At 34.1% G+C, this 14,005-nt stretch overlaps 1 protein-coding gene across 1 annotated transcript in view; it reads left to right on the top strand.

The window, feature by feature from the left end:
- The window catches only part of LOC121411100 (heat shock protein 75 kDa, mitochondrial-like), a 31,309-nt gene that overhangs the window by 13,469 nt on the left and 3,835 nt on the right, over window positions 1-14,005 (top strand). Inside the window, exons 4-15 of the mRNA XM_041603626.1 lie at window positions 639-785; window positions 2,441-2,512; window positions 3,220-3,383; window positions 4,055-4,164; window positions 4,750-5,103; window positions 6,029-6,098; window positions 6,884-7,031; window positions 8,815-8,942; window positions 9,525-9,715; window positions 10,228-10,313; window positions 11,312-11,457; window positions 12,723-12,795. Of these exons, the coding sequence (XP_041459560.1) occupies window positions 639-785; window positions 2,441-2,512; window positions 3,220-3,383; window positions 4,055-4,164; window positions 4,750-5,103; window positions 6,029-6,098; window positions 6,884-7,031; window positions 8,815-8,942; window positions 9,525-9,715; window positions 10,228-10,313; window positions 11,312-11,457; window positions 12,723-12,795 (1,689 nt within the window). The remainder of the gene's footprint in view (window positions 1-638; window positions 786-2,440; window positions 2,513-3,219; window positions 3,384-4,054; window positions 4,165-4,749; window positions 5,104-6,028; window positions 6,099-6,883; window positions 7,032-8,814; window positions 8,943-9,524; window positions 9,716-10,227; window positions 10,314-11,311; window positions 11,458-12,722; window positions 12,796-14,005) is intronic.

Below are 14,005 nucleotides of genomic sequence, written 5' to 3'. Positions count from 1 at the left end.
ACCCTACAGGAAGTTTTGAAACCTTTCTGGTCATTCCTTTTGCATTAGTAAACTTTTTTTTTCATCGAACCAGCTATGTTCATAATCTTAATAAAAAACATAAAAAGCAAATAATTTACACAATAGAATTCATATCTGTATAAATGGCAAGTGTAAATCGCTACTGGTCATAAAAAAATCATTGAAATTTGAAAGACAGATATTTTCTAAACATGAGAACATGATTATATACCGGTAGCAACATGTAGTTCATGCAATTCAAGGATCGTATGGATTCTATTTATCTTTAAAAAAAGATTAGCAGTGTGAGAAAATGTGTGTCCATCACTAATGATACAGATGGTATGTTTATCTACTTTTAAAACATGATATGATAGGTAATTGGCAGAGTGTCCTCATACAATACAAGAGTAAGTTATATGTGGCAAGATCATTGAATAATACAAAGTTTAAAAACTTGTTTTACTACTATTTCATTAAGGTAATTCATTGCACCAATGCTTTTTGAACAAATAACACTAATGTGTACACTCCAACTAATATAATTTGAAACACCCAAGAACTTGGTATTAGTGATATTAACTTACAACTGTTATAAGCTACTGATATCCTAACACCTGATTGGTTCTGTTCTTCAGGTGTTCATCAGAGAGCTGGTGTCCAATGCCAGTGATGCCCTAGAGAAGCTTCGATATCTTCAGCTGACACAGGATAACCTTGAGAGACCAGGAGCATTAGAGATACACATAGCAACCAACCAGGACAAGGGAACATTCGCTATACAGGTACGGTTTGCCGGGTAATTGTTAGTAACTCCTCCTTGATGATCCTGGTGGGTGTGGCATTAAAGTTGGTCATAAGTTATGAGCAACTTAAACAACCGGTGATCCTTCCTTGTGGTAAATGATACACACATGATTTTCATTGGTGTTGATTTGGTTTCTAAGAAAGGATAACAAGTCATAACAAGTTAAAAGTCAGGAATGCATGAACAATGGAATTGACATGTGATTTCCCAACATGTTTGTCTACAAGAACTTGATATCACTACAAGCTGTAATGGTTGTCTGCTGTTATTTCAACCTGTCACTAACTAATTACATAGTAGTTCTAGATGTCAAGTTTGAAGCCTCAGGTATCAAGGTATTGAACAGTTCTGTAATTAATTTAAAAAAAATATCCCCCAAACCAACGATTTTAATTGTAAGAAATGGTTTTTAAAATAAGCCTAGATTTCACCAAAGAGCATCTAGAACCCTAGATGGCCCTGGAAGCTCTGGCATATTGGGACTTTGCGCTTTGAGCTCGTGGTGTGCACTTTGTGTACACTATTTATTTCAGATTTTTAAAAAAATCTTGCTCTCGCACCTGTGATTGTACAATGAACCCTTGAGATTAGTATTTTAGCCATTTGAGTAGAACAACTACAGGACTGGTATAGAGTTGAACTGGAGTCAAACTGCACTTCTGCATCAGACAATGTACTCCACAAGTGCCTGAATGAAATTAATTTTTGAAAATAGAAGTAATGAAAGCTGTTTAAGGATAAGTATAAACTCATGGCAGTTGAAAGAAATTGCTTTGATCTTTTCTGTGCCATTACTCCAAAAAGACTGGTGATAAGGTCTATTTTTGATAATCATCCAGTGGTCATTTGAAAAACTTTATTTTCGTAGGGTTAGAGTGACCTATTTAGGTTTGCTGTTATAAGGTTTGGTTTGGGAAATAATAATTGCAAGATTCTGGTTTCTTTGCGACTTTGGGTAAAATTTAGAAGATGGGTTTGCAAAGTTATACTCATTATTGTCGGAATACAAATATTTAATTTGTATCTTTTTAAAAACTTGAATGGTGTCACATGAGTGATGCTATCAGATTTTTTTTTTGATTGCTGGTCTGACAAGGTCTGCTTTTTGAAACATTCTTTGTAGACACAGTTTTTTTTTAAAGGGGAGTTCATGCTGGTGAGAAGTTGGTTTTAATAAAAGCAGAAAAACAAAAACATTGGTGAAGATTTGGTGAAATTCAATCAGAGGTCGGGATTTTGAAAGTTTGATTTTTGTAAAGTCACATATGAGCAGCTCCCCCTTATTCATGTGATACAAATTCCATAAATTGTAATTTTCACAGAAAACTGACAAAAATGTATTTGTGCATTCATTATCAGACTTACCATTTCTTATCAAAAATATTTTTAGTCATCTTGAACCATAAAAAAAAATATGGACTTCATCACATTACATAGGGGTTGCTGCCAGCGTATGACGTCAAAAATTTCAATCTTTTTAGAATCCATAATTCATTATCTGATGTATTTTTGTCAAATCTTCATCTATATTTCTTCTTCATTTTTCTGCTGTTATTGAAATGTCTTTAATAGGATGTCAACACTTTGACATTAATACATTGCCTTTCTTCTCACTCTGTTTTTGTTTGTCAGGATACTGGTGTTGGTATGAATAAAGAGGAGATGGTTGAGAATCTAGGAACCATTGCAAGATCAGGGTCAAAGGTAGGTTATACTCGTCATGTGACCAAACTCACCAACAGTGGCCCGTATTCTGAAGTCTGGTTTTACTTAGACCATGGTCTAACTCTGTGCTAAAATTATGGGAAGCCAAGCATTTCATAATTTTTTTTTACAGTGAATGCTTCTCATGTTAATTGTGCTCTTCACTAATTATTTAATAGTGAAGACAATTGTCATATTCATCCTTCCCATGCAGTTAATAATGTTTTGGGAGTCAAATGAGCTGATACATTGAATCTCTTAGAGATTTATGTAACAAATGGCTTTCCATAGTTAAAACACAATTTAAAATGAAACGCGACTTCAGAATATGGGCCATTGTTTCTAGAGCTTGATTATAATATTACATCTTATTCATTGTAAGCCCTTTGGGCCTAATGGGAAAAGGGCAGTACAAATAATAAGTAATAATAATAATAATAATGATAATTAGAGGGTATTTGTTAATAAGCGCATTATAACAAGAATTAGAACAATAACAAAACCAAAATGTATATACAGTATGTTTCTAGTATATGAACCTAAACCCCAGAATTTGTCTCCCATTTGGTTGGAATGTGTGACACCTGTTATGCATGCCATTCATCATTGATCACGTTTTCTGTTTTCCTTTGGAAGGCAATAATAGACAGGTTTGAATGTATTCATAATGACATACTTGTTTAACATGGAAATCTGTATTTTTACAGGCATTCCTCAAAGAACTGCAAGAGAAGGGTGGTAGTTCTGATGGCAGTATTATAGGACAGTTTGGAGTGGGTTTTTATTCAGCTTTCATGGTAGGAGATAAGGTAGAAGTCTTCTCTAAATCACATCAAAAGGATGCTAAAGCTTGGTATTGGTGCTCAGATGGGTGAGTATAAACCTATCCTGATGGTTTGTATGATAATTTACAAATGAAAGAGGGAGGGGGGGGCTAAGTATGCCTAGCAATGAATTGATATAGCAGTGCAACTTGCTAATTGCATAACCCACCCATCAGAAGTGACTTCGTTCATCTTTGGAACCTCCTTAGTTATGGCTGCCATAAGTTGGAGTGTTATGAAGTTTAATTTATTTTTATGAAGGGGGTAAATGGTATTAGGTAGGAGGTGTTTTTTATGATGGTAATGGTGATGATGAGGAGGAGAAGGAGGATAAGGATGATGATGATTATGATGATTATGATGATTATGATGATGGTGATGATGATGATGACAATGATGATGATGTGATGATGATGATGATGGTGATGATGGTGATGGTGGTGGTGGTAGTGATGGTTAGGATGATTATGATAAAGATTAATGAGGAGGAGATGGATGACAGCGATGATGATTATAAGGAAAAGGATAAGTATAGTAACAAGTATCGTCATTTTGACAATTTCTTGATGCTATTGTTGCATTGCTGTATTGAGGTGAGTGTACTTTCTGTAAGAAAGACAACCTCCAAAGTAATAGATAACTTGCAAGAACCTTGTAGTGCATACAATTCATATATGTGTGATGATAAGGAGTGAAACCATTTGCAATTGTCTTTTAGGTCAGGTAAATATGAGATGAGTGAGGCTGATGGAGTGATGAAAGGAACAAAGATTGTGATTCATCTCAAGAAGGATTGCTGGAAGTTTGGAATGGAGTCGGATGTCAAAGGTCAGTATTCAAGCCCTATAAACTGCCATCACATAAGACATGCCAGTATTCTATTAAACCACAAAAAGAAATCGAATTTGTTCTTTCATCGCAGCACTGAGTTTTTTATATTTCTTTAACCAATGGGCGCTCTGAATGTAAATCATCATTGCTGTCATCGCCACCACTACTGTCACCACCATCATAAACGGCAGCATCAAAATCATTAATCAGTATGATCACTATTACAACCACAGTCATCATCGTCATCATTATCATCATCATTTCACTTTGGAAAATCAAAGAGTAAAATGACTGAGAATGTTTTGTTAGGGGAGTTTTTCTTACTGATGGGATCCATTGTGTATTGGGAAAAATTGCAAGATAGATATATTATTAACCATTAGGATGTTTCTACAATCTTATTTATTGGGGTTCAATGAGCATGTTGAAAACTGAAAGAAAACATGACCACTGATGTTTAGGATATTGTGATCATTTTCATAAGAATTTCCTCTCTATCTCATTTGTATTTTTTTATTGTCATGATTTTATGTTTTGCTATCCTGAGGTTCTGATTTTTTTATATCCTCATCTGTGTATCAGATATCCTCCTCAAGCACAGTAACTTTGTGGGAGTTCCCATCTTTCTCAATGGTACGCTAATCAACACAACCCAGGCCCTCTGGACCGAGGAACCCCGTAACATCACAGAACAGAACCACACTGAATTCTACCAATACCTCACAAAGAACACCTATGACACGCCCCGTTACACCCTCCACTTCAAGGCCGATGCCCCTCTCAATATACGCAGTCTGTTCTACGTCCCGAATCGACCACCGGCAATGTGGGAGTACAGTCAGCAAGCTGATAGTGGAGTATCCCTCTATAGTCGGAAGATCCTCATCCAGCACAAGGCGGAGAAAATATTACCCAAGTGGCTTCGGTTTGTTGTAGGTATGTGGATCACAAGGATTGAGAGTGCCAAGGGTTGTGATAGATTTCTCCATTCTGTAAATTGTTGCCAGTCACAGAAAGGTTTTTACTACAGATCTTAAGGATGTTGAATTTGAATATGTACAGGTGACAGGGGCCGAGGACGAAACCAAGGCTGGCAAAAAGTGGCCTTGAGCACGGCCTGTGTTCTATCCCTGCTTCTAAAAGAATGCTCATAGGTCAAGATCAGACTGCTTTTCTTCATTTTGGTAGGCAAATTGAAGGAAACTATAAACTTTTTAAGAAACAAAATTAATGATAAGGAGACAGAAAATATTTATAGACTGTCTTATTTTTAAGTAAGGGTTCTCGAGAGCTGGCAAGTAGTACAGATTTTCAGTATTTAGTACTAAAAAATGAGAAGAATACCGATGGTTTTTATGCAAAATACTGTTTTCTCAAGTTTCAGTTTTATGTAGTGTCATTCGGTATTTCTTTGAAAATACTGATTTCCTCGCCAAAATATTGATTTTCAGCTTTAAAAATACTGAAATGTTTTTGTTCAGGTTGGCAGCTCTGGTTCTCCATAAATAGTCTAAACCTTTACGTTCATAATTTGCCTTTTGTTCTAATTGGCTTTATCTTTCTGTATTTCATATAAATACAAGGTTTATGAAGAAGAAAAAAAAGCAAGAAATCCCACCTGATACTAGACTTTATTCAACAAATGAAACAAGAAATTTAAGCTAGTATTTTTTGAATATTTCAATTTCAACATCATTTGTTAAACTTATCTTGTTACTTCCTACAAGTTTTGTGATTCATATTATTATGTTTTAAGTATGTTTCAACCAAACAAAAGGTGCTTAGATTAGATTATTTGCTGATGGAGGATAATACAGGATGCTTTGTTAATTCAATCCTATATATTTTACTTTTACTACAGGTGTTGTAGATAGTGAAGATATTCCTTTGAATCTTAGCAGAGAATTGCTTCAGGACAGTGCCCTTATAAGGTAAACTTAGTTATCACCCTGAATAGAGATTTCATTGACAACAGAATCATGCATTGTAATGTACAACTTCAATATATGCTGATATATGTACAACTTCGACATATATGTCTGATCAGGGAAAATGTAAAATCATTGCATTGGGTGCATGAAACCGTGTATGATATCGACACCTGCTATTGGTGAATATACAATTGCATACACATTTTGATTATTCTGTGCTTATATTCTCCACTTATAATTGTTTGTGTCTCTGATCATTTTGATGCTGGGCTGACAAGACCCTGCATTTAGGAGAAACAATTTTAGTTTTTTGCTTTAACAAGAAAGTGTAATGGTGCTCTGTCTTGATTCAATCTCCTTTTTATCTTGAAGAAAACATTTTACCATTTTACATTTTACCAAAGCCATTTTACCATGTCAAAAAGAAAACAGTCCGATTCATTTTACCATGTTAAAAAGAAGACAGTCTAGTTGGATACATTATAATAGCAACCATCTTTGATTTTTCTCCCCCTGAGCATTGGAAGTTTTGTCACCTAAAGCTTAGGTCTGGTCTCTCAAGGTTCCATTTGTTGATAGCAAATGAAACATTCCTCATTTAGACTGTTTTATTTACCTTTTGAGTTAGTCAAAGCAAATTGAAGTGAGAAAAAATATCATACATTCCAAAAATAATTTTTGTGCACATTGGATAAATGCAATGTGAAATATATTCATTAGTTTGAAATTTGATTCTGCATTTGGAGAGAATTAAACTCATCTTGTTCTGGTCATTTCTGCTTCAGAAAGCTGAGGACCGTACTGACCACTCGATTGGTCAAGTTCTTTACCGACCAAGCTAAGAAAGATCCTGCTAAGTATGATGAATTCACCAATGAGTATAGTTTGTTTCTCCGAGAGGGTATTGTGTCTGCACAGGAACAGTCAGAGAAGGTGAGTTGTATCAATTATAAACATCACATTAAAAGAACCACTCTAAGTTCTGAAAGCTGTATACCTGGGTCAGTAATTTGATTTTTTGTTTGCTTATTCAAATTTTATTAGAGTAGTCAGAAAAGCAAAACTTGATTGATATAAAACTGCATATCTTTTTTGCATGTTTGCTTGTCCATGATGAAAACTTTGTGAAGTTCAATTTCATATCAACAGCAAATTCTTCGTAAAAAAATTAGTTGAAGAATTATATAAATAATGCCATTATGGTATTTGCCATCAATCATCGATTCTGTTATAAAAGCATACAAAATAATGACACCTTTTGCACATTTATTTTTTAGTTTTGCTTGTCCTTGATTGCATATTGGTGCAGTGCATAGCAATAACCAAATCCACTTCAGAATCTATTACACCAAGTTTGTCATAATGGCCATCATTATTGTTGCAAAATAAAGATATAATTATAAGAATGGGAAAATATGAAATAAAACTATGGTATGTTGTGTGGTATGTAAGAAGCCTGTAAATGATTGATTCTTTTGTAACTAGATATGCTTTGGAATAGTTTACTAGTTAGATGGCGCATAATGAATGCTGTGTTTGTTTATTGTACAACGCCTACTTAGCTTGTTGTACGCGAGCAAATGGGAGGCTGAATCCGTTGCACAAAAGACATAACATCCAAAATGTACCGCTGCATGGCTTTAGGAGGTGACTACAATACGATTTAATTTATTGCGCTCAGTAAAATGAAAGTGCAATACGCGTATAAGCCTGCTGCCTTAATGCGCAACAGCTGCCCAAGGTCATGTGCGCTTGTGAGATTTTGCTTTTCGCTTTCAATACTTTTGCTCCCTTTTCATAGATTACTGCAGGGAAAAACTTGTTTTTTCCATATTTTCACTAATTTCTGAGGCGTTGTACAACACAAATAGCGCATATTCTTATTCGTGCAATGGTGCAAGATTCGGTGAAAGAAAGAAAGCTCTATTCAACTCGGCTAATGCCTCGTTGAATAGAGCATCCTTCTTTCACCTCATGCGAAATCTCGCACTATTGCACTTATGCTTATTCGCTATTTGTATATTATTACTAAAGGTCAAGTCCACCCCAGCTAAGTGTTGATTTGAATGAATAGAGAAAAATGAAACTAGCATAACAATGAAAATTTCATCAAAATCGGATGTAAAATAAGAAAGCTATGGACTTAAAAAGTTTCTCTTATTTTTCACAAAACAGTGATGCACAACTCAGTGACATGTAAATGAGTCAGTCGATGATGTCCATCACACTCACTATTTCTTTTGTTTTTTTATTGTTTGAATTATTCATATATATTCATATTTCATTTTTTACAGATTTGACCATAGGGACCGACCACATGGTATTAAATAATGCTAATTCCACATGTTCAGGGAGGAATTAATCATTGTTTCACTCGACAATGAGGAGAAAATTAGAATATTTCATATAATGAAATACAAAAGAAATAGTGAGTGGATGACATCATCAGTCTCCTCATTTGCATACAAACCAGGATGTGCATATAACTGTTTTGTGAAATTAAGCGAAGTTTTAAAATGTCATAACTTTATTATTTTACATCCGATTTTAATGAAATTTTCAGTGTTATGCTTGATGGATTTTTCTCTTTGTATTCATATCAATTTTTTGTTGGGGTGGACTTGTCCTTTAAGTATAGTGGTTGAGCAATATGTTATCTTAAGGGATTTCTGGATTTGAACAGATTACCACAATCTGATCATTTCTCACTCTGTAGGAAGAGATAGCTAGATTGCTAAGATATGAATCATCAGCCTTACCAGAGGGACAGAAAACCAGTCTGATTGAATACGGAGAAAGAATGAAGGGAGGAGAACGGAATATCTACTATATCTGTGCACCAAGGTATATCTTCCATCCCCAAATTTAAAAGTATAACTTTTTTCAGGGGTGCCAAAGACTTTTTGACGTTATTGCTTGCAGTGAGAACACTTTCATTGATACTGCCAGGTCATATGTGCATTTCTTGCAAGGGGATTAAAATATAAACGGGCATATATTCCCATTTGATACTATTAAAACAACTATTGTCATGATTACCAAGCTAGCATGGTTGTCATTGCTATTATCATCATCATCATGTAGTTATAATTTTTAATGTCATATATATTGATAGGATCTTATGCTTGCATAGTTCAATGAAAAATAACTCATCGTTATGAACACCAGCAACACATTCTTCCTCCTCATCATCTTTCTTTTCCTTTATGCTTTCCCTATTCCTCCTCATCATCAGCGTCATCATAAACTTTTCGCTCTGATACCTGCAATTATTCTATTTTATCAAGAGGAAAGACAAAATGGTTACAGTGATTAAATTTTGTTTTAGCTTGTTTTTCGCCGATGAGGCCATATATTAAAATACTATAAAAGCTTTCCCCTATAAATTTGCTACCATTATGTAATTTGCCTTTATCTTGTTGACAGTCGAGAGCTGGCTGAGGGCTCCCCTTACTTTGAAGCATTCCGGCGGAAAGATCGAGAGGTAATCTTCTGTTATGATGACTATGATGAAATCACCATGCTACAGCTGAGGGAGTTTGATCGTAAGCTGCTTAGGTCGGTAGAGAGTGAAATGGCAGGAGATGAATCCAGTGAAGAAACATCTCAAGAAAATGGTGAGATAAAATCAATCTTTTTACCAGCGAACTAATGGATTACCTTATTGCTTTGGGTCTGTAATCCATGAATTTTAAGTGAACTTTGATGAAATAATTCACCTCAACATTGCTATACTGGTACTTCATATAAATCTGTCTAGAACATTTTTTAAGGGTAGTAATATGGGAAACCACAAAAAGTTGGTATTACACTGTTGGTCTCTCTGTCAGAGATAAATGGACCCCCACTTAGATTATAACCATGTTATGGGAAGATATCACTGAACTATTAAAGGAAATAGATGATGGCAAAATCAACATTACTCCTGGAAGTCTGATCATTGTGGGCCATCACGAAGCAAATTTGTTAATGCTTTGCAAACTTTGTTTTGAAATTTAACTTATCACTAATTCCACATTTGGTAATTTGGAATATGTTTTTTTTATAACTGTTATCGACTGCTCTCTTCATGCAAACAGGAGTATATGTTTTAAACGATATGATTTCATTGAATTTTTTTACGTTTCAGTTGAAGGAAGTTTGACCACAGTGGAAGTTGATTCTCTTGTCCAATTCCTGAAAGGATCTCTAGGGGCCAAGGTCAATGATGTCAAGGTGAGACTCATTTCATTTTCATAGTCTACTTATCAATATGTGATGTTTATTTAACACCCATGGTCATACCAATGATATAAAACATACTGTGACTCTTCCTGGAGCATTTGAAATTGTCAGTAATATAGCTCATTATGATTCAGCAAAACATATATCAAGTTAGCAAGAAATTATGCATTTGACAATTCATGTAATTATATTTAAAAGAAGTTATGATTATGTGACATCACCGCTGTTATGCATAAAGATATTTTGTGAAATTATTAAAGGGTTTTAAATGTCCTAAAGCCTATCTTTAGTTTTGGTAAGCTTGCCCCAATGTGCATGTCACAATTCCATTTCATTGCCAGACTATATTGATATTAGTGCCCGAAAACGGTTCTGTGAAGGACATATGGTTAAAATACATTTTATTGGATAAATTCAAAAATTACACATCAGAATTTGATTCAATTGGGTGCCCGATCAAGATAGAATATATATATACAGGCTTCAACTTTCATGTTTGGAACCTGCTGTGATAAGGTTTGCACTATGCTTTTTTCAATGTTTTAATGGGTTTCCAAATCAACTTCATCTTAATCATAAGAAACACTATGACAAAATAAATTTGTTTACATTTATTATTTAAATCAAATTGGTTGAACACACCTCTGGATGATTTTCAAGTTGGAATTGCTGCTCATAGGGGTTTCTTCTACAATTAGAGATTGCATTAATAGCCAGATGTATTGCTGAAGTATATGTGAGTGAGAAATATATAATTTTTATGGGTAAAATCTTCTAATTCTTATATGCTTATGCAATTAACGTGTCACACTATCAGCCTTCTATATATTCGAAATTTAGTTCTAGAATAAATTGTCATTTAATTTCATGATTACTTTCAGCTCCTCTGTTGCATAATACACTCAACTTTATGTCCCCTACATAAATTTTTATATCATATTTGTTTCTTAAAAGAAAAGAATTGTGATTTTTTGTTGCTGTGATATTAGGTAACACAGAGACTGGGGCAGTACCCTGCAATGATAACAGTTGCTGAGATGGGCGCTGCTAGACACTTCCTCAGAACAGCTATGAAGAATCGTACTGAAGCAGAAAAGATGCAGCTACTCCAACCTACGTTAGAACTTAATGGAAGGTAATTGAATTAGAAACTTTTCTACAAAAAACCCAAATAAATAAACATGTATATCCCTCTATATTAGACATAAGGCAGTTTGTAATTCACAATTACTGGTATTTTTTCTATAATTTGTAAAACTATGATTGATATTTGTTTATGTAGATACATTGTATATTTAAGGGTATTGCATGAAATGTGATATTAAAGACTAGATACAAGATGGGATCATGGGGTAGTCTTGGTCTTATTGCAGAAAATGTTGCTTTTAAAAGCAAATCAGAGAAGTTAAGACCAATTCTCAAATGCACGATCTACAATGGTTGAAAAAAAAGTTGTTGTGTATGATTTTAAGAGTTACGTTTGATTGCAACTCAACAGGCACCTTAACATATAAACCAATCAGATGAATGTTACAAGTACCTTGGTAACAGCTGATTTGTTCGTGTCACTCCAGTAAACATGAGGGTGGTGTTCTGATATGATGGTTTAGTTATAAAACCTTGATAACTTGGACCATGCTTTTATGGAGTGCCAGTTGTCAACTCATTCACTAATTGAAAATTATTTTTTTCCTTATGCAAGAAGTTGTCACAGAATTAATTGAGTTGTGAAATGGGGATTGTAGGAAAATACAAAAATATTGTGAATTTGATGAATTAATTGTTACATAATAATTGCCAGGAATATGGAGGAAATATGAAGCCCAGCATTTCATAGGAGTGGTTTGAATTAGGAGTGTGGTTTGAATTCTAGTTGAGGCTCGGGTTAAACCTAGTTCAATTATCAGGATACTGGCCATAGTCTCGTCTGCAGGATTCAAGATGACAAAATACATGTAAAATATCTTGTTGGCTTCAAAGTGAATTTAACAATGGTGCACTTTATTAACTTGTTCCAATTTTTTAGTGAACTATTATGTTACTTATTCAATGGTCATCTATTCTTTTAAACATATGAATTAACAACTTTGGAGCTTGACATTTTATTTGAACAATAACAAGTATAACCAGCAGACATGATTGGCTGAGTAGTTGAAGTATTATGACAGGTGGTTCTCACTCTCAAACAGGAAGTTGTGGGTTGAATCCCAGCATCCCCTAATGACAGTTATGTTTAAAATATTAATAAGAAGATTGTTAATGATACCAACATCTAGAATGATGATAAAGTAACAACAGAAATATAGATGTTTTCCAGGTGCTTACAACTAGTGTTCTTTTTCAAATGCAGCATGTCATTTTAAAATTCTGTTTTTTTTTGTTTTTTGTTTTGTTTTACAGCCATCCAATCATCAAGAAATTATTTACTTTGAAAACATCTGATCCAGATTTAGCCAAGATGCTGGCAGAACAGGTGAAATTAAATACTATTCTGTAAAGAGACTTCTTCCACTATGCAGATACTTTCAAATCTTCTGCCTTTTTTACAATAAAATTAATACACGATAACAAGTCTTTTAAGAAGATAGACATTTTACGCTTAGATTAGACAATGAATCATAGTTATGAACTGTTCTTTTTTTTACTTTTTGAATTATTACATATATGCCAATTGTCAACATTGTGGCCCGAATGGTGGTTTTTAAAACCATTGATTGAACCCATGGCTTATGCAGATTTCCTGTATAAATGAAGCTTTTTTACCGCATAGATTAAAATCTGTCCAAGGCTGATGTACGCTTTTGTCACAGTGCGCCATATTGATGCCTGTTGCCATGGTTATCCACGCTATTTTATTCTTGAGTCCACTGTTTAAAAAGTGGACTCATTAATTCAAAACGGTGGACTCGTGAATAAAAGAATGTACTCAACCACAGCAACAGGCATCAATTTGGTGCACTGTGACAAAAGCACGCATCAGCATTGGTCAATTTTTAATATATGCAGTAAATAGGCATAATTAAAAACCACCTTTGTGAATTCGGGCCCATGTGTTTTGAGCCTTAATGATTATTACTCATTGATCAGTAAACTAAAAGCTTATTGATAATTTAATACGACTATTGTGAGTACCAGGCAGTTGTCAAGCTGTTTGTAAGATGAGGATGTCATTTATGTAAAATTGATGATCCTTTCTTGTGCCAAATTTAGCACCTCATACTACAGTGTGTTGTAAAGTTATTATTGACTTTGCAAATAACTTCATGAAAGGCTGCCACCTACCGGTACCTGCCACCACAGAAATGTAAATGTCAAGTCCACCCATCAGTTTTAAAGTTGATTAAAAATAAATGGAGAAAAATCAAATGAGCACATTGCTGAAAATTTCATAAAAATCTATGTACAATGAGAAAGTAATGACATTTGAATGTATTACTAATTTCACAGAACAGTTGTATGATATTTTTTCGTATATTATTACATGATATGAAATTTTTATATTTGATCTTTAGTTTAATTTAGAACAATGTTTGATTCGTCCCTTAACCAAGTGGAATGGCATTTATTGTTATGTGATTCAATGAAGATCTTCTTTCTTGTTTAATTTTCAAAAATTTAAATATTCCAGAATTCATTTGTTATAACACAAAAGAAATAGGGCCATCATTGGCACACTTATTTGC

This window comes from Lytechinus variegatus, chromosome 1, assembly GCF_018143015.1.
Source record: "Lytechinus variegatus isolate NC3 chromosome 1, Lvar_3.0, whole genome shotgun sequence".
Classification (NCBI taxonomy): Eukaryota; Metazoa; Echinodermata; class Echinoidea; order Temnopleuroida; family Toxopneustidae; genus Lytechinus; species Lytechinus variegatus.
Note: the sequence above shows the minus strand (reverse complement) of the source record. Positions and strands in the feature narration are given on the sequence as shown.